Source organism: Pseudochaenichthys georgianus, chromosome 16 (genome assembly GCF_902827115.2).
Source record: "Pseudochaenichthys georgianus chromosome 16, fPseGeo1.2, whole genome shotgun sequence".
Taxonomy (NCBI): domain Eukaryota; kingdom Metazoa; phylum Chordata; class Actinopteri; order Perciformes; family Channichthyidae; genus Pseudochaenichthys; species Pseudochaenichthys georgianus.
In genome coordinates, this window is record NC_047518.2 from 334,312 (window position 1) to 352,345 (window position 18,034).

Below are 18,034 nucleotides of genomic sequence, written 5' to 3' on the forward strand. Positions count from 1 at the left end.
CATGACCTCAGAAACTGCCATAACATAGTGTTGACAATGGCTCCATCCTAAAAGATGTCCCGGCAGAAACCATTAGTGTAAGAGCAGTGGTGTAAAGTAACTAAGTACATTTAATGACATTTACTTAAGAACAATTTTGAGATACTTGTACTTATTTCCATGTTTTGCTTCTTTGTACTTTTACTCCACTATATTTATGTAATACCTTTAGTTACTTTACAGATTTGGATTAAAGGTGGGGTAGGTCATTTTGGAGAAACCGGCTCGAGTGCGCTAGAAATTGAAAATACACAGCCGGAAAAAATCTGCCACTTCCTTACAGAGCCCAACACTCACGAACGCGCACATGACCAATGAGGGCACGAGATAAGTTTGTGCACAGATGGAAGGCTGACAGGCAGGTAGGCCATCCAGTTATTTTAGCCGGGCCGTGCTTTTTACAGTACTACGGCTTCCACAGGTGCAATTTTTTTGAATGGATTTTTTGTCAAAGAACTTAAGATATTCATTGCTATCGGGATGTTAAGAGCATTCCATGCAATATAACAAGTGTATCTCGAGCCGGTTTCTCAAACTTACCTACCCCACCTTTAATAGTGTGAAATATAATCAAGTGTTAAATCAGACATTAGTTCCACCTGTAGTAAATTCACAAGCTACCCTGCAGTATACAAAGTGATAAAAACTAGCTGCACCTTTACCAGCTCTGAGAACACTTTAATGATCAATCATTATAAAACATATCATATTATTCTGAAATGGACCAATTTGCACACTGACTACTTTTACTACATAAGGTATATTTTGATGCTTATACTTTTGAATTGTAACTTTAACTTGTAACAGAGTATTCATACACTCTGGTATTTCTCCACCTCTCTGTCAGAGTCCCGGCAGTTCAGTGGCCCGCTGCCTCTTACCTCCGAACAGATGAGGCGAGAGGTGTGCTGGTAGAGATCCTATCAACAGCCGGGGAGCCTCCTGTCCTCCAGCCCGCTGCCGGTCCGCCTCCTCCGGGCTGCTCCCCCCGGACTCCTGGGAGCTGTAGGCTCCGCTGCTGTTGGGAATGTTTATCCCGGACTGAGGTCGGGTCCCGGGGCCTCCGGACCCCCCCGCAGACCGGGCCCTGGCTCCATGGTGCTGGCTGGTGCTGGACGAGGCTCCGGACGCACTGTAACCATGGTACCTCACCCCCCCGGTGGTGGTCCTGTTACCGTTGCTGCTGGACGTGCTGGAGGGCAGGTCCGAGCCGGAGTAGGCTCTGGTCCGTCCGTTAGCAGCCGGGTTAGCAGTGGGGCTGCTCTGCTTTGCCCCCATGTTAACCCCAACCGACTTTGATATATTAAAGAGGCGCTCTGTGAGCCACTGCGAGACAGTACGCCAGATTTACGCCGGGGGACAGAGGTCTCTACCGGACACACGGAACGGTTCTATCTGGAAGCTAAGAGAAGTAGAACAAACTCTGCGCTATGAACCCGGAGACATTATTAAACAGCAGTGAGTTGAGAGTTGAAGTAGCTGTTACAAAGCAAAAGATGTGTGTGAAACTTCAGCAGCCGTCAGCAGTGTGTTCCGTCAGTAACAGCGGTGGCTGTGCGGCAGGTAACGTTAACATGGATCCCTCCTCCTCAGAGCTGCTGCCGCGGACCCGCTGCTTCCTCCTCAGTGTCCGCCCCGCCATGGCTCCCGAGCAGCCTGAAGGAGTGAAGAGCCGGGCTCCTCTCACCTCCCTGCCTAACAACGCATTACTCAAAGGAAGGATGGGATAGAGGAGAAAGCCCAGCACAATACCGTTTTATCAGCGGCACCAAGGAGACTCTCGGTGCCCAGGCTAGCTGTCAAGCTAGCTGAGGTGAGCTCACCAGCGCTTCCGCTAACAATTTTCAAAGTAAAGGCGTTGCGGTGTTTTATAGGGAGCGTGACAGCTTTCCAGTTTATTAGGTCCCTAAAGACAGCTAAACACAATCTCAATAAATTCGACCTTTTGTAGTTGTCAGTTTTAAAGAAGTCGTGTTACCTATGGGATTTGAATATGATTATGTCTGTCATGCTGTGCTTAGTGGTAAAACATTTTAAGGTCAAGGCCTAACCAGACCCGGCGTCATGGACGGGCCCCATGGGGCCGGGCCCGCCCATCCAGGATTTGGGCCCGACCATCCAGGATTTGGGCCCGCTGTTTTAATCAGGGCTGAATACAACATTTTAATTGTTTTATTATTATGTTCAGTGGCGGCGCCAGGGTATACTTGGGTAGGCTACAGGCTACAGCCATACCAATAAATAGCTTAGCCCCACCATGAAAAATGATTTTAAAGTAAGCTAAATAAAGTCCGCCAACTCGCGCGGAGTAAATAGCACAGACAGCAGTTAGTAAGATTGATTTCAGCAGTCACTTGTCTGGAAATACCGAAGACTAGAAACGGTTTGAAAACTTTTGTCACGTAGAATATTTTTGCTGTAGTACGTCTCTATATACATCGATACAACATTACGTGTTGATAGAAATCAACACGTAATTAAATAAGACCCGACGGTTTGATGATTGATGTGTGGGCTGTCTTTCATTTTGACACACAGAACAATGGGGGCTATCCACCCTTATCCACAATGTAAAGTAATTCACAGCCTCTTCCCTCTTCTCTCTGTGAGGAGCAGCAGGTTCAGCTTTCAGAACAAAGTAACAAAAAACTGAAATGGCATTCATTTTTTTTTTAAATATGTTGTGTAGTAGGCTAATAGATGTATTTATTTTTCTTCTCAAGAGAGTACCAGAATGTGTATTTTATGTTAGTATTTCAAAAAATCTCCTGGGGGAGAATCTCCCCAGACCCCCCTGCAGGGGTTGGGTTTTCAGCATGTCAACTCTTTCACAATTCAGTTTTCCCGGGAAATGTAAGTTTCGGGGTGGGCCCGCCCTGGTACATCAAATGCCCGCCCAGAGACGTATGTCTGCCGCCGGGTCTGGGCCTAACCTTGAAGGAATAACATGCAGCATTATCCATAGAAAACAATGCAGCCCGGGCTTTGGGCTCATACAATAAATGCCCTCTATTGTACCTTGTGACCCCAGTTGGGAGCCATTCTCATTGCCAGCTTTTCCAAAAAACACTACTTTGTCACATCGCTGGGCATCTAACACCGGGGCAAAAGCCTGTGCCTTTAACACGTTTACTAAGTGCTTCTTGTTTACATACTCCTACCTACAATGCTACTAAAGGACTATCTTTACCTGGGCCGGATCTACCATATGGGCAACCTGGGCAAGTGCCCAGGGGCCTTTGTGCAAAAGGGGGCCCTCAAAGATAATTTTGATTAAAAAAAAAATTGTCGATAAGATGATAGGGGCTTACAGTTACAGTATGTCCTATTTTGAAAGTGTGCTGCTCTCGAAAAATATAATAATTTATTCGACGGAAAACCTCTTCTTGCTTTACTGACATTATTATTATTTTCTTCCTTTGCACATCGTGTTTTAATAATATGTCCATGTGTTTCTGTTTGGCTGGTCGATTGGTCTATTACATTTTATATTGTGTATTCTTTGGATCATTCGGACTTGATCTTTACTGAGTGTATTTATTACCTTTTAGTAAATTAAGGGATAAGATGTCACTTTATATTTAATGGAACAATTTAACTTAATTGGAAACTTGTTTAATAAAATCTTCATTACTTGCAAACCGAGCTATAAAATATATTTCCAGTAGGGATTTCCTGCTCTTATTGTGAAATCGCAAAGGTATTATTTTGGTCTGTGTGACTTGATACACTTAGACCATAGCATCAGCTGACGTCAGCAGCAGGGGCGGATCTAGACAAATATTCATGGGGTGGCAAGAGAGTGGCAGGAGAATTTCAGGGGTGGCATCCCCTGGCAAAAGTAGGCTATATGCTGATTTAATCGCAGTCATATCAACAATGTTAACTTGGAAAGCCACAATATTGATATTTTAACTCAATAACATTAGGTGACATTATTGTGGCACATCATTATTGTGGCACATCAGACATAATTGAATGAATTTTAACTGAACAATAACTGAATGAGTTTGTTTCACTCTTAGACCAGCAGGGGTACCAATCTATGCAGACTGCTGCAATAAGTACATTAATTAACTGTCTAATTGATGTTTGTCTGTATGAATATGATACTATTAACAATCATATTATTCCTATCAGCTGTCAATCACTGTTATGATTCACATATTCAGTGTTATTATTAAATAAACTATATTTTTTGGAGGAGTTAATGATGAATGTTCCTCAAGATGCTTGCTCACCCTCCTTCAAATTTGAAAGACAAGTAATTATCATAAATCAAAAGATCAAAAGAACAGTTCAGCGCCCCACAACTTCATTGCAAACAGTTACAACCTTGACTTTACATCAGAAAGAACAAACATTAAAAAACAGTTTTTGGGGGCAGACCCCCACAAAGAAGAACAATATTATACACACGTAAGGTCATCATCTTAACAGTTTACTATTCTCATCGACTCATCCGTGAGCAGAGCATCAAGTTGGCAAGCCTATTAGCTGAATGTGGCGATTACCATCTTGATCAGCAAAACGCCTCACAAACTTATTAAGATTTAAAGCTATGGTGCGTTTTGATTCAATGCTGAGTACAGCCAAACTTGACAGGCTCTTCTCTGTCATTGTAGACCGCAAACAGTGGCTCCAGAGTATTTTTGTTGGGTAATCTATGGTAGGGCCCATACAGTGGTGGGGCTCAAGTCAGTATTTGCAATGTAATTACATACACACTCCCCTTGACAGTGAAACGCCACGTGTGAAGTTTAGATTATTTCCCTGTCTCAATCCAAATTGAACTGTATGAAATAAAAAGGCACATTTGTCTTGTAGTAAATAAAAAGGGCGACCTGGAGCCAATCCTGCAATTTCCCCACAGGTGAAAGAGTTGACATGCTGAAAACCCAACCCCTGCAGGGGGGTCTGGGGGGATTCTCCCCCAGGAGATTTTTTGAAATACTAACATAAAAAATACACATTCTGGTACTCTCTTGAGAAGAAAAATAAATAATCTATTACTACACGACATATTTAAAAAAATGAATGCCATTTTAGTTTTTTGTTACTTTGTTCTGAAAGCTGAACCTGCTGCTCCTCACAGAGAGAAGAGGGAAGAGGCTGTGAATTACTTTACATTGTGGATAAGGGTGGATAGCCCCCATTGTTCTGTGTGTCAAAATGAAAGACAGCCCACACACCTATCAATCATCAAACCGTGGGGTCTTATTTCATTACGTGTTGATTTCTATCAACACGTAATGTTGTATCGATGTATATAGAGATGTACTACAGCAAATTATTCTCCGTCGGGACTTCCTGCAACAACACCACGCCGTTATCTTGATTCTGATTGGCCAGAAGACATTATCAAAGATGTTCTATTGAGAAGACGATCACTACGTGACAAAAGTTTTCAAAACCGTTTCTAGTCTTCGGTATTTCCAGACAAGTGGCTACTGAAATCAATCTGACTAACTGCTGTCTGTGCAATTAACTCTGCGCGAGTGGGCGGACTTTATTTTGCTTACTTTAACATCATTTTCATGGTGGGGCTAAGGTGGGGCTAAGCCATTTCTTGGTATGGCTGTAGCCTACCCCAGCCATACCCTGACCGCAAATACCTCATTTCTTCCGTCTACTTGGATCCGAAATGCCTCTCGTTTTGAGCTGTCCCCCCATTCAAATTAAATCGCCGCCAATCCTATTTCCACGCTTGCGCCAGGGCCGGGGGAGGGGTTACAAGGCTCACGTCTTGTGCTGCATTCACTTGCACTCGGACATTAGAGATTTTCTCTCATAAATGTCCGATGAGCCACAACTTTTATTTCAAAACAAAGCTGCCAAATGGGGTGGCAAGGCCTTTTTCTGAGGTGGCAGCTGCCACCCCGTGCCACAGCGTAGAACCGCCACTGGTCAGCAGCAGCGTAGATAACATCAGAGAGTGTCACTCTACAGCCATGGTCCTCAAACTGCTCATTCTGATGCTTTTAAGTAACAAACAAACAAACAAACAACATGCAGCATTCACCTTGTTGTGTTAGGACTAATCATACTTTTTTTGTTCAGTTCGTGCAGTGACACCCACCAGATAATGTCCACAGATATTGTATAGAATACCATGATAACTCAATAAGAGATTCAAACAGCTTTGTACATAATACATATTATTAATAGTGAACTTTATTTTATAGCACTATTCATTGATAGATGTAGTGCTTTCACATAAAGCTAACCACATTTAATACACACAGAAAATACAATGAATTATAAATCAGTTTATATGCATACGTAATGTATATAAGCGTTTTTCTAACGTTTTTAAAGTGTTATAAACGACCAGACACAGAGGCTTTCTGTCAACAGCACAGAGCTGCTGTGGAAGGTGTCTCACCCTCACTGTGTTAATCCATCTAATCCCCCCTGTCTGGAAATAGGTTATCTGTCCAGTGTTGACCACAACAACATCCATCACCACCTGAACAGCCACATGCAGCAAACCACCATTACATTAACCTCAAAAGGCCTGTGTCTGTGTGAATGAGCTGCAGTGTGGGAGCATGATTTCGGTTTCAATGGTGAGTGGACTTTAAGCTTCTAAAACTGCATTGAGATGAGTTAAAGATTTCCCAATTTGGGATCAATAAAGTACATCTTATCTTATCTTACACAGAACACTTTCTTTTTTTTAAACACACTATTATAATAATGCTATTTAACAGATTTAAAAAAAAGATATTACTTATCTAATCAATCATCAGATATAAAAATAAAGCATTATTTCTTTCATTTATTTTGGTTGGATAACACTATTTCAATCAGGAGAGACGGTTTTGATGTAAGAATACATATTTATTGCAGAGATACACAAATGAATGTAATGGTGATTTTGGCGATTAGTCCCCGTTGTGCAGGAAGTATCATTCGGGAGGGGAGAACCGATCCGATGAAACCCCCCGGGATCTAGACACTCTCTAGGTCGTCCTCAGACGAGCCCTCCATCGTCGCTTCCAGTCATCCCGGTTCTCCATACATCTGGCCAGTTCATTGGTACTTTGTGCTCCTGCGTCGTTCTTGAGTACGTCCACGTATGTTTGTGCGAGACGTCCTCGTGACCGATGCCCGTGTGTTGGTTCCCACAGCACCAATTTGCCGGCTGGCAGCTCTTGATGCCTTTGGCAATGTCCTGCTAGTCTCATTCTCCTGGCTGCAATTTTCTCGCTCACCCTTGGTATTCCCTCGTGTTGGTTAAATGTACACTCTTGCTGATGCTCGCAACATCCTGGTGTAGCATCCGTCTAGAGACTTTTGCAGGGTTGGCTTCAGGGTCCAGCATTCACTGGCATAGAGGAGAACAGACTCTACCGTTGCATAGAAGAAGCTGAGTTTGATTTGACGGGGGAGGTTGGAGTTCCATACACTGGTCATGCCGTTCAGGGCCCTCCATGCAAGTGCCTTCCTCACCTTAAGATCTTGCTCGGTTGAGTTGACCCATGAGCCCAGGTACTTGAAGTCCTTGACTTCTTTAAGCACAGTGCCTTCTGTTGTTGTCAGAGGTGGATGTTCCTGTAAGATGTTATAGGTAATAACCTCAGTTTTCTTGGCGTTTAGCCTAAGGCCAACCTTGGCACACTCTGACTCCACTCTGTTCAGGAGTTCCTGTGCTTGCTCCACGCTGTCGGAGAGCAGGCTGATGTCGTCCGCATAGTCCAGGTCTGTCAGGACTACTGTGGGGTGTCGTCTCGACCTCCTTGGTGTTAGAGTGAAGCCAAGATCCTGATGATACATGTCAGGCTGATGCCTCGGTAGTTGTCTGGCTTTGAGAGGTCTCCAGCTTTAGGCACCGGGATGATGTTGGAGAGAGACCATATATCAGGCTGCATGTTGTGCAGTAGAGCGAGGTTGCAAAAGACTAGGATGAGGTCATCGAGATCACAGTACTTTAGGACCTCTGGGGGTATGCCATCCGGCCCAGCACTTTTGCCCTCTCTCACTGTGGACTTTGCCCTGGTAAGCTCACTGGCTGTGAAGGGACCATCGTCGATGGGCAGGTTCTGGAGGAAAGCTAGTATACTTTCCTCAGCTCCATCCGCTATTGTGCCCAGCAGGCTTTGGAAGTGGTTGAAGCAGGTCGTCACCCTCTCCTCGGGGCTGTGTCCCTCAACCTGTCCCTCCTTAGTCCTCTTCCGCCCAGTCATCTCATTGATTACCCTCCAGGCCTCCCCATATTGCCTTTCACCTTGCGCTGCCTGCACTCTTCGCACACTCTCCATCAGTTCCTCCCCTTTGATGGTGTCATAGGCACTGAAGAGAAACTGTTTGGCTTCGCTGGTGGTGAATGGATAGTTGGGTCGGTCGGAAGAGGCGGGGCTTAGCTTGACCCTGGATTCGGAGGGACAGGAGGTGAAAAGGGGTGGAGGAGGGTTGCGTAGAGTCACCTGAAATGACAGCTGTCAGAGGGGGAGAGCAGACTTAAGAGCAGGGACTTGCACAGGTACGGGCCAAGCGGCAAACTGTGGGGTAGAGCCGTGAAGCCAATACAGAAGTGTCACACACTGCAGTTCATATATTGGCCGATAGGCGATGGCTGCAGAAAGGAGCAATTTCCATAGACCCCCATGTTAAAATGCCCAATTTTACAGCAGAAAAAAACATGTTTCTGTCCCTGGCTCCATACATTTTTATTATCGATATAGTTAGATTCCACCTTCATGATTATGGATCTGAGAGTGAATTGTTTTCTAACGCGACCCTTTTATTTATATTAGGTCTTAAAGTGTGTGCATAAATTAGGGCGTGGTCACATTGAGTGACGGCTCTGTCAAGTGCCTGCTGCTGCTAGCTTCTTGTCTCTCTGCTAGCTGCTCCGTGAAGCTACAGGGACTCTGCCTGCTCAGCTCATCCAGGAAACACAACTTGTAGCCGGCCGTGGTTGTTTGTTCTTCATGCTTATATATCGGACTATTGTGACTCGCTCTGCGGTTAAAACAGACGGTGCATGAATGCGGTAAGTAAAATTCGAGTGCTTTATTTATGTGTTAATGATTTTAATCGGCTACGTAATGAATGGTAAGGCTTGGGTTAGCATGTAAGCTAGTGGTAGCTACATCGGTGCTAACGATTGTAATCGTAGCCTCCAAGTTAAAATCATAGACTGTATATATAAAGGTTAAAACGAAATAGACAAGTGTTAAGTGGTAGATAATACTGTTGAACAAACGGCTTCTGTTTGAGGTTGATAAAATAAGGTTACATCCTTGTAACTTAGAGATATTTTATTATGTAGGAGGAACTGTATGCATCGTTAAGGTTAATTTAAATTGGCTATGCTCAAGTATGTAGACAAGTTAATGTCGAAGTAGTGTATGTGAAATCAACCTCACAATAAGATATGTGTATATTACAATTATTAATGTCATATTTCAAGATGATTACTTAGATATTACAATATGGTTGGTTGAGCTGGAGTTCATTATTGAGCTTACACGTTAACGTCACAGTCATCTGAAGAATGAACCCAAACCTTATTGTTTTTATTAATTGCATTACCAAATGGGTATCAAATAAACAGTAACCTTGGTAACACAACTTCCAAAGTTACAGTAAAATAAAAAGGACCCTGACTCGGACAATACACAATCCAACATGTTCAACAGAAGAGAATCAGTTATATTGTTTGTACACATGGTACTTTACATATATATATCTGTTTGTTTAAGGTGTCCAGGTGATGCAGACAGGCTGGACCAGAGAGTGAGAGACAGAACTGGACTCCTCACAGCAGTGAACTTCAGCAAAGGTACTAAGACTCTTTTTTCATACTGTACACAGAATCAAGAAAGATATTGGTTTAAATGAATGAAGTATTGACTTGAATACACTGATATACATTCCATTAAACAATACTAAATCCTAGATCACCTACACATCAGTTAAGTTGAGGGTTTTTTCCATGCAAAAAGTTACATTTAGATATTTAGCAATATGAAGCTTTCTAATGTAATGTATTGAAGGCAAAGATTTATCTCTCAATATTGTCTGTAAAAAACGTGGTAAAAGTTATTCTTTCAGTGAGACAACAGAGCAAGCTTCTACAGTTGCACTACGTTTTGATAACAGTTAAATATTATTTTGATAATAACATATATTTCAATGTTGATGAACTTCATACTGTTCATTCATAATCTGATTGTCTTTGTAGCTCATTGTTGAAATAAAAAAAAAACATTACAATTACAAAATAATGATATCTCCAGCCCCTAAACACACAAACACACCGCTTTTATAAATAACACACTTGTTCTGCAATAATATGTTTTATGATTCCTGTCATTTTTGTTAGGAAAGGACATGCCTGAAAGACACGACATTTTCTCCTTCTCTGAGGGTCAAGAAGAAGATCCAAGAGGAACATTAAAAGCTGATGCTATGAGATGTTAAGACCAGTACATGACATTCACTATAAACAACTTTTATTGTAAAAACAGTCAGCTGATGGGATGCATCTATTTCCACATCTACACTCCATCAGCTGATTATTTCTATTTATAAAACGGACAAGTCAAATCAAGCAATCTGATTGGTTCTTAGCCGTGATATACTGAGCGTATACCACGGGTAGAATTGTAAGTTACTTTTCACAACAAGTCAGTATCCCTCCGCGTCTGAGAAAAACAGTATACCGTTGGGTTGAAAAGCAAACTGCTTGCAGTTTGCTTTTCATACTGGAACAAGAAAGCAGCAGAGAAGTAACGGGGCAGAAACCCTCCTTTTTACGCAGCGGTCCAGACATACACATCAAACGGCAAAACATATTCAGTGTGCAGTTCCTTTGGCATTAGGGCAGGGATATCTAGATACTTTCCAAGGTCTGACATCATGAATTGAGCTACTTTTAAAGCAAGCAACGATGTTTTCAAATCTGTAATCAAAGAGGTCCGCAAAAATACTATCGGCCAATCAGATTGCTTGATTTGACTTGTCAGTTTTATAAATATATGTACATTTCTTCTGTTACGAAACAAACTTACAAAGCATAAAATGGAAACATTTAAGATTAACTTCGACCTCTGGGGGGTCTTACTATGGAGGAGTGGATTGAGGAGTGCCTATCTCCAGAAAAAACAGCACCTAAACGACGACATGCAGAGCTACGTGAAGAGCAGGTAGACCAACTGGAGAAGTACCACCATTCAAAAGCTTTCTGATGCGGGTCTTGAAACAAAGCAGAGAAATTATGACCGTTAGTGGCCACAGGTGCGAAAGCTCTCTCCAGAGCTACTGGAAGCCAAATCTCGGGGACCGGAGAAAGTGGAGCAATATTCTCACCACGCCGAGCAACAGCCTAGAACAACCTCAACCTCAACAAGTAACCACGTAAGCCATGCTACTGATGCTGGACAGGTTTTCAGTGGGTGCAACATACAAATGAATGTAAATAAATAGCCAAATAATGAATCAACGCTCTCTGTCTAATATGTTCGCTAGCTGTTAGTGTTGTTGCATAGCAACCACCTCGCACTATGTTTCGCGCAGAAGGCAACGGAGGGACTATTTTATTTGGAACATCATTATTTACTAATAAAAACTATTTAAATTAGAGTGTGTCTTTTTTTTTCATATTGCCACACTTGGTAACCGTTTTATAAAAGCAATAGCTCACTTCAGGCCGTGATATATGCTCATTATATCACAGCTAAGGGGGTTGTCGACCCTCCGCTTCGCGTCGGGCCGAACCACGCCCCTTAGCTGTGATATAATGAGCATATACCACGGCCTGTCGTGAGCTATTGCTTAATTGCCTCACTTTATGAGCTTCACATCACCTGTGCCTTGTACCGCAGAGTTTGCAACGTCACAAATAAATGGGGCCAATCTTCAGTCAGATATGAATGTGTAATCTAACATGTTCAGTAAGAATAATGGACGAAAGGAATGCAAATACAAATACAGTTTATTGAAATGTGAACCAAAAGTTAATCAAATGTTTATGGACAGAAGGTGTAAACCTATTAAATATATAAGTAAACACATTTAGACAAATAACGTGACAGACTAGGCCTGTGCAGTTGGTATCAGCTTTGCCCAGCATGGGCTCCTTCATCAGCCCTGGTCCTCCTCGCTGAGGAAAGACCCTCAGTCCTCTCCAAACCAACAGACAGGACGTCCATCACACGGAGGTTTCTCCCTGAAGTCTGGACACCACGCTGTCTCAATCCGTCCACACTGAATATGAGATGGGGGAAATGAAAATAATAAATGCTTTAGACAATAAGAAACATAAAGTTGACTGTTGAGTTGCTCAGTTTTTTTAGATTGTCAATACTATTACTGTATAACTAATATCTCAGGTTAAGAGGCACATTCAAATAAAGATTGGTCTTTAAATACATTTTGTCTTTTGAATTGTTTGTCTAAAGTCAAGGATCTAGAACTGGTACTTATTTTTAATGATAGTCTGGTTATTATGCTGTTGGCCTCACAGGTAAGAGCACTAACTAGCTACCATCACATGTACCTTAGCTTGACTTAAATGTATTAAACGTATGGTTAAGTGATATCAAATATAAATAACTAATGTCATGCAAACATATTAATATTTGCTTGATTCCAGAGTTGAATTTAGCACAATTGCATACAAACGTTAAGGGGTTTTAAGATTCTGAAGCATTATGCTAAAAACTCAATAACTTAGATTATTATTTATAGTTTTGCTGAATAGTTTCAAGGCCGCTTACCTTAGAAACGTAAAATGCGACGGCAGTGTGCAGATGGGGAGCATGTTTTGGGGACCTCTTTTTTTTCTGTTGTGGTCGAAATATGATAAGCCCACAATTAGTATTGTAGAGTCATCTGCCCCCAGTCACGTGACTTTGTTTACAATCTGACTGCTGAAAAGCAAAGGAAAGTCCTCAGAGTCCGGTCCAGCCTCATATGGTGATCATACCAAATGCCTGCCTGGCTTTGGTGGCAAATCCCCGGATCAATCTGTCCCCGGAAATGTCCCCGTTTTTAAATATGCTTAAATTGATTTTGAGTTCTCTCATAGCAGTTAGAGTATAGGGGACAAACCAGGGGACTTTACTTCCTCTTGACACCGTCGGTTATTTACAAACACCTAAATATACTTGTTATTGTGCTTCTGTCTTTCTGTGTCTTTTCATCTGCTCCGCAAACTCCCTCACCCTCTCTCTTTTCTTGATCGCCCTCTCTCACGTAGGCCTACGGGAGAACACTTCACTGCCCCGCTTCATAGGATTTCTGCCATGTCTCTACTTTAGTTTGACCATCTCTGTTATTAAGTTATGGAATACTAAATAAATAAGTAATTTGATACCTTACCGTTACTGCGCTCATAAAGAATGATAAGAATAATGCGTATTGAACTGGTTTAATCAATTATTGAGTTTATTTAAGGCACAGCAGTTACAATGGTCAAACTACATTAAAACAGAGTTGTCCGCATTTTGTCTGTAATAGTTACTAACATTAGATATGTTAATGAGGTATGGACCGCAAAACAAAAAATGTCCCTGGTTTTCATTTCTTTTTTTATAAAAAGTTCTTATGTTTTCGGCGGGGTGGGGGGAGGCCCTTTTTCTAGTTTAGAGCAATAGCCCCTCCAAATGTCTGTGCACGTCCCTGCTTAAGAGGTTTGGCAGAGCGCGATGATAGGCTCTTGGGAATAGAGCGAAGTGATTGGTTAAGCTGGAGAGTGATGCCCCAGATCACTTATTGAGAGTAGTTACATGGGAATAGTAAATGAAGAGTAAATACTTCCTGGGATTTTCTACAACAAAATCCCCAAACTCTATTGTAAAACTGACCTGGCACCATAGACTGTATACATCAGGGGTGGGGAAACTTTTTCCTATCAAGGGCCATTTCAATTTTTACAACATCTGTTAGGATTTGTCTGTGTTAGTATTTTTCGTGTCCTTTTCTATCTTTGGGTTTCCTATTTTATTTTGTAAAGTGTTCACCCCCGTTTCCTGCCTGTTTGCTTTCTGTCGGGTTCCCTCTCTGATTACCCAATTGTGTTCACCTGGTACCTATGTGTTTTCTCCTCCCTCCTCATCTGTCTCGTGTTTATGTGATTAGTTCTGGGTGTATTTAAGTTGTGTGTTTTCTGTCTCTCTTTGTCGGGTTGTCTTGTGTATTGGCTTGTCCTCGGTGAGTGTTCTGTTCTGTATTTGTCAGCATAGCCTTGAAATAAAGGAATTATTTGTACGTTAATCTGCATTTGGGTCCTACCTGCTTCACACTCCGTAACATTACAACCCGACCCTAAATATGGGCCCAGCAGATCCTTTTGAGCAGGAATTATTGGAGTTTACTTTTTCTTTGGCTACCTGCTCTGATCAATGGATAGGAGCGGTCAGGGTTCAGCAGCGAGATGCTGCTCTGGCAGAAGCAGTCCACCTTACACTGAGGAATCAAAGTTTGGTGAAATTCTTACCTGCCAGGCTTTTGGATTACCTCACAATTTGTTTTCCCGGTCCTGACAGACCCAGGTCTCCCAACTCCTGTTTTGACACCACACGCATTGGGGTGGTTCGTCTGGTGTCAGCCCCTGCTTCTCACCCAGTGTTTGCTACTGTCCAGGAGCCATTCGCTGGTACTCGTCTGGCCTTTGGAGGTCCACGGAGCCTCCAAACGGCTCCTAAAGGAAGGGGTCGCAAGGCCAGGTTGGCAGCACGAGCCCAAAGAGCCAGGGTTCCAGAACCAGTTCAGCCCCCAGCAGCCATGGTTACGGACCCAGTTCTGGCCCCAGCAGCCATGGTTCCTGTTATGGAAATCTAGGACCCAAACACGGCTGGAGAGTACAAGTCAAAAGTGATCAAAACAAATAAATGGTGAATCAAGCAAAGCTGTCTTTTGGTTATTTATTTGAAGCTTCAAATACACGATACAATAATATAATGTCACAGGTCGGACAGAGTATGAAAAGTCTGCCCGAGAGTGCGCAGAACAATGAATAAGCAGAGGTTATATAGGAAAATGAGTGGGAAAGTGAGAAATCTGGATTCACACAGTCAGATTGTTTATGAGACACCCAGTGGCCTTGAGTAGATAGCATAACGGTTCTCAGAGCAGGGAAGTTCGTGTGTGTCTGTGTGAGTCTCCCAGTAGCCATAGCAGCTCTGTGGCCTTGAAGAAGAAGACGAAGAGAATATAATATATAATAGGAAAAGCACAACAAGAGGAAATAAGAAGCATTTGGTTTAAGCATATGAAAGATATAATAAGGATGATATATTAGAAAAATGTCCACTACATTCCGTGCCCCAGTACCATCCCACATAGCCATGGTACCGTGCTCCAGTACCACCCCACACAGCCATGGATCCGTGTTCCGGTTCCCTGCCCTGCAGCCATGGTTCCGGCTCCAGTGCCGGTCCCAGCAGCCACGGTCCCTGCTCCGGAACCGGACTTTACAGCCATGATTCCGGCCCCAGTCCCGGTCCCAGCAGCCTTGGTGCCAGACCCAGATGTGGCCCCAGCTGCCACAGTCCCATCTCCAGTTCCCCCTCAAGTTCCCTCTCGAGTTCCCTCCTTTAGTCCCTCCTCTGGTCCCTCCTTTAGTCCCTCCTCGAGTCCCCTCTCTAGTTCGCCTCTCGAGTCCCCTCTCAAGTTCCCTTCTCTAGTCCCTCCTCTAGTCCCTCCTCTAGTCCCCTCTGGAGTCCCCTCTCCAGTTCCCTCTCTTTAGTCCCTCCACTGGTCCCTCCTCTAGTCCCTCCTCGAGTCCCCTCTCTAGTTCGCCTCTCGAGTCCCCTCTCAAGTTCCCTTCTCTAGTCTCTCCTCTAGTCCCCTCTGGAGTCCCCTCTCCAGTTCCCTCCTTTAGTCCCTTCTCTAGTCCCTTCCCTAGTCCCTCCTCAGGTCACTTTCCTAGTCCCTTCTCTAGTCCCTTCTCTAGTCCCATCTAAAGTCCCTACTGAAGTGCTGTTGGAGGTCCCGCAGACTACTCTTCTGCCGGGGGTCCTGCCAACCCCAGGTCCTGTGCCGTTGGAGGTCCCGCAGACTACTCTTCTGCCGGGGGTCCTGCCAACCCCATGTCCTGTGCCGTTGGAGGTCCCGCCGATTGCTCTCCTGCCGGAGGTCCTGCCAACCCTGTGTCCTGTCCCGTTGGAGGTCCCGCCGCCTACTCTCCTGCCGGGGGTCCTGCCAACTCTTAGTCCTGTGCCGTTGGAGGCCCCGCCGACTACTCTCCTGTCGGGGGTCCTGCCAACCCTTTGTCCTGTCCCGTTGGGGGTCCCGCCGTCTACTCTCCTGCCGGGGGTCCTGCCAGCTCCTTGTCCTGTCTCGTTGGAGGTCCCGCCGACTACTCTCCTGCCGGGGGTCCTGCCAACCCTTTGTCCTGTGCCGTTGGAGGCCCCGCCGACTGCTCTCCTGCCGGGGGTCCTGCCGGCCCTTTGTCCTGTCCCGTTGGGGGTCCCGCCGTCTGCTCTCTTGCCGGGGGTCCTGCCAACCCTTTGTCCTGTCCCGTTGGGGGTCCCGCCGACTACTCTCCTGCCGGGGGTCCTGCCAACCCTTTGTCCTGTCCCGTTGGGGGTCCCGCCGTCTACTCTCCTGCCGGGGGTCCTGCCAGTTCCTTGTCCTGTCTCGTTGGAGGTCCCGCCGACTACTCTCCTGCCGGGGGTCCTGCCAACCCTTTGTCCTGTGCCGTTGGAGGCCCCACCGACTCCTCTCCTGCCGGGGGTCCTGCCAACTCTTAGTCCTGTGCCGTTGGAGACCCCGCCGACTACTCTCCTGCCGGGGGTCCTGCCAACCCTTTGTCCTGTCCCGTTGGGGGTCCCGCCATCTGCTCTCCTGCCGGGGGTCCTGCCAACCCTTTGTCCTGTGCTGTTGGAAGCCCCGCCGACTGCTCTCCTGCCGGGGGTCCTGCCAATCCCGTGTCCTGGTCCTCTTCCGTGGGGGATCCTGCCGAGGCCTGTCCCACCAGCTCCGCGACACCGGGTCCTGCCCGGCCTCCGGCACTGTCCCGTCAGCGCCTTCCTGCCCGGCCTGTGGAGCTGTCTGGTCTTCGCCCACGAGCCCGGCCCCCTGAGTGCAGCGGTCCTCGCCCTCGGGCCCGGCCCCCTGACTCTTTCTGCCGCTGCCTTCGCCCCTCCATGGTCCCCACCTTGGACTCTGTCTTGCCCCCGGGCCGTCCGCCCGAGTCCCCCTTTTTGGACTCCGCCTTACCCCCGGGCCGTCCGCCCGAGACCCCTTCCTGGTCCTCTGCCTTGCCCCCGGGCCGTCCGCCCGAATCCCCCTTTTTGGACTCTGCCTTACCCCCGGGCCGTCCGCCCGAGACCCCTTCCTGGTCCTCTGCCCCCGGGCCGTCCGCCCGAGACCCCTTCCTGGTCCTCTGCCTTGCCCCTGGGCGGTCAGTTCAGTCCCGTCCTCCTGACCCCCTCCTCCCACCCTGGTGGCTTAGTGATTTCTGTTTTATTTTCAATGTTTTTTTGTTATGCTTTGGAGAGTGTGTAAAAGGCGTAAGGCCAACAATGCAGACACTCATAGCAAGTACCTTGAATTCCAGGAATTTAATGAACACTTCAATGCAACAAACTGGATCATAACATGTTAGCCAATCAAACTGTGACATGATCTTATTGTTTTCATGCTCTATTTTAAATATTTATATTCCTGTTTTTAGATTCACTGACACAACATGACAGGTGCAATATAAATAAAGTATTATTGTAGGAGCCAGTTTAAGTTTATTTATTATATTATTATTTTTAGCTTCATAATGCAATACTATTTTTGGACACTTGGTGGCAGTGATTAGCTGCACAGAGGTGCCATTACAATTATTATTATTATTATTATTATTATTATTATTATTATTATTATTATTATTATTATTATCTCACCTAATGCGAAGGCTGGAACTGCTTCTCTTTTGCGAGGCGTCTGATGTCAGATGGAAGTGATGAAGATGCTACTCGCAGCTGGTGTTCCAGGTTTAGGTCAGTCAGTCTTGAGCGTAACCTGGTCTTGGCAAGGCTCAGCTTTG

At 45.0% G+C, this 18,034-nt stretch overlaps 1 protein-coding gene and 1 long non-coding RNA gene across 2 annotated transcripts in view; one reads left to right on the forward strand and one right to left on the reverse strand.

The window, feature by feature from the left end:
• Positions 1-1,861, reverse strand: part of znrf2b (zinc and ring finger 2b) — a 60,527-nt gene extending 58,666 nt beyond the window's left edge. The window contains exon 1 of the mRNA XM_034103247.2: positions 921-1,861. Coding sequence (XP_033959138.1) covers positions 921-1,317 — 397 coding nt within the window. The 5' untranslated portion in view covers positions 1,318-1,861. The remainder of the gene's footprint in view (positions 1-920) is intronic.
• Positions 1,763-11,602, forward strand: LOC139435309 (uncharacterized). The gene is made up of 4 exons (XR_011644582.1): positions 1,763-1,852; positions 6,468-6,608; positions 9,750-9,829; positions 10,373-11,602. It is a non-coding gene; the product is annotated as an uncharacterized lncRNA (long non-coding RNA).
• Positions 11,603-18,034: the final 6,432 nt, after the last annotated feature.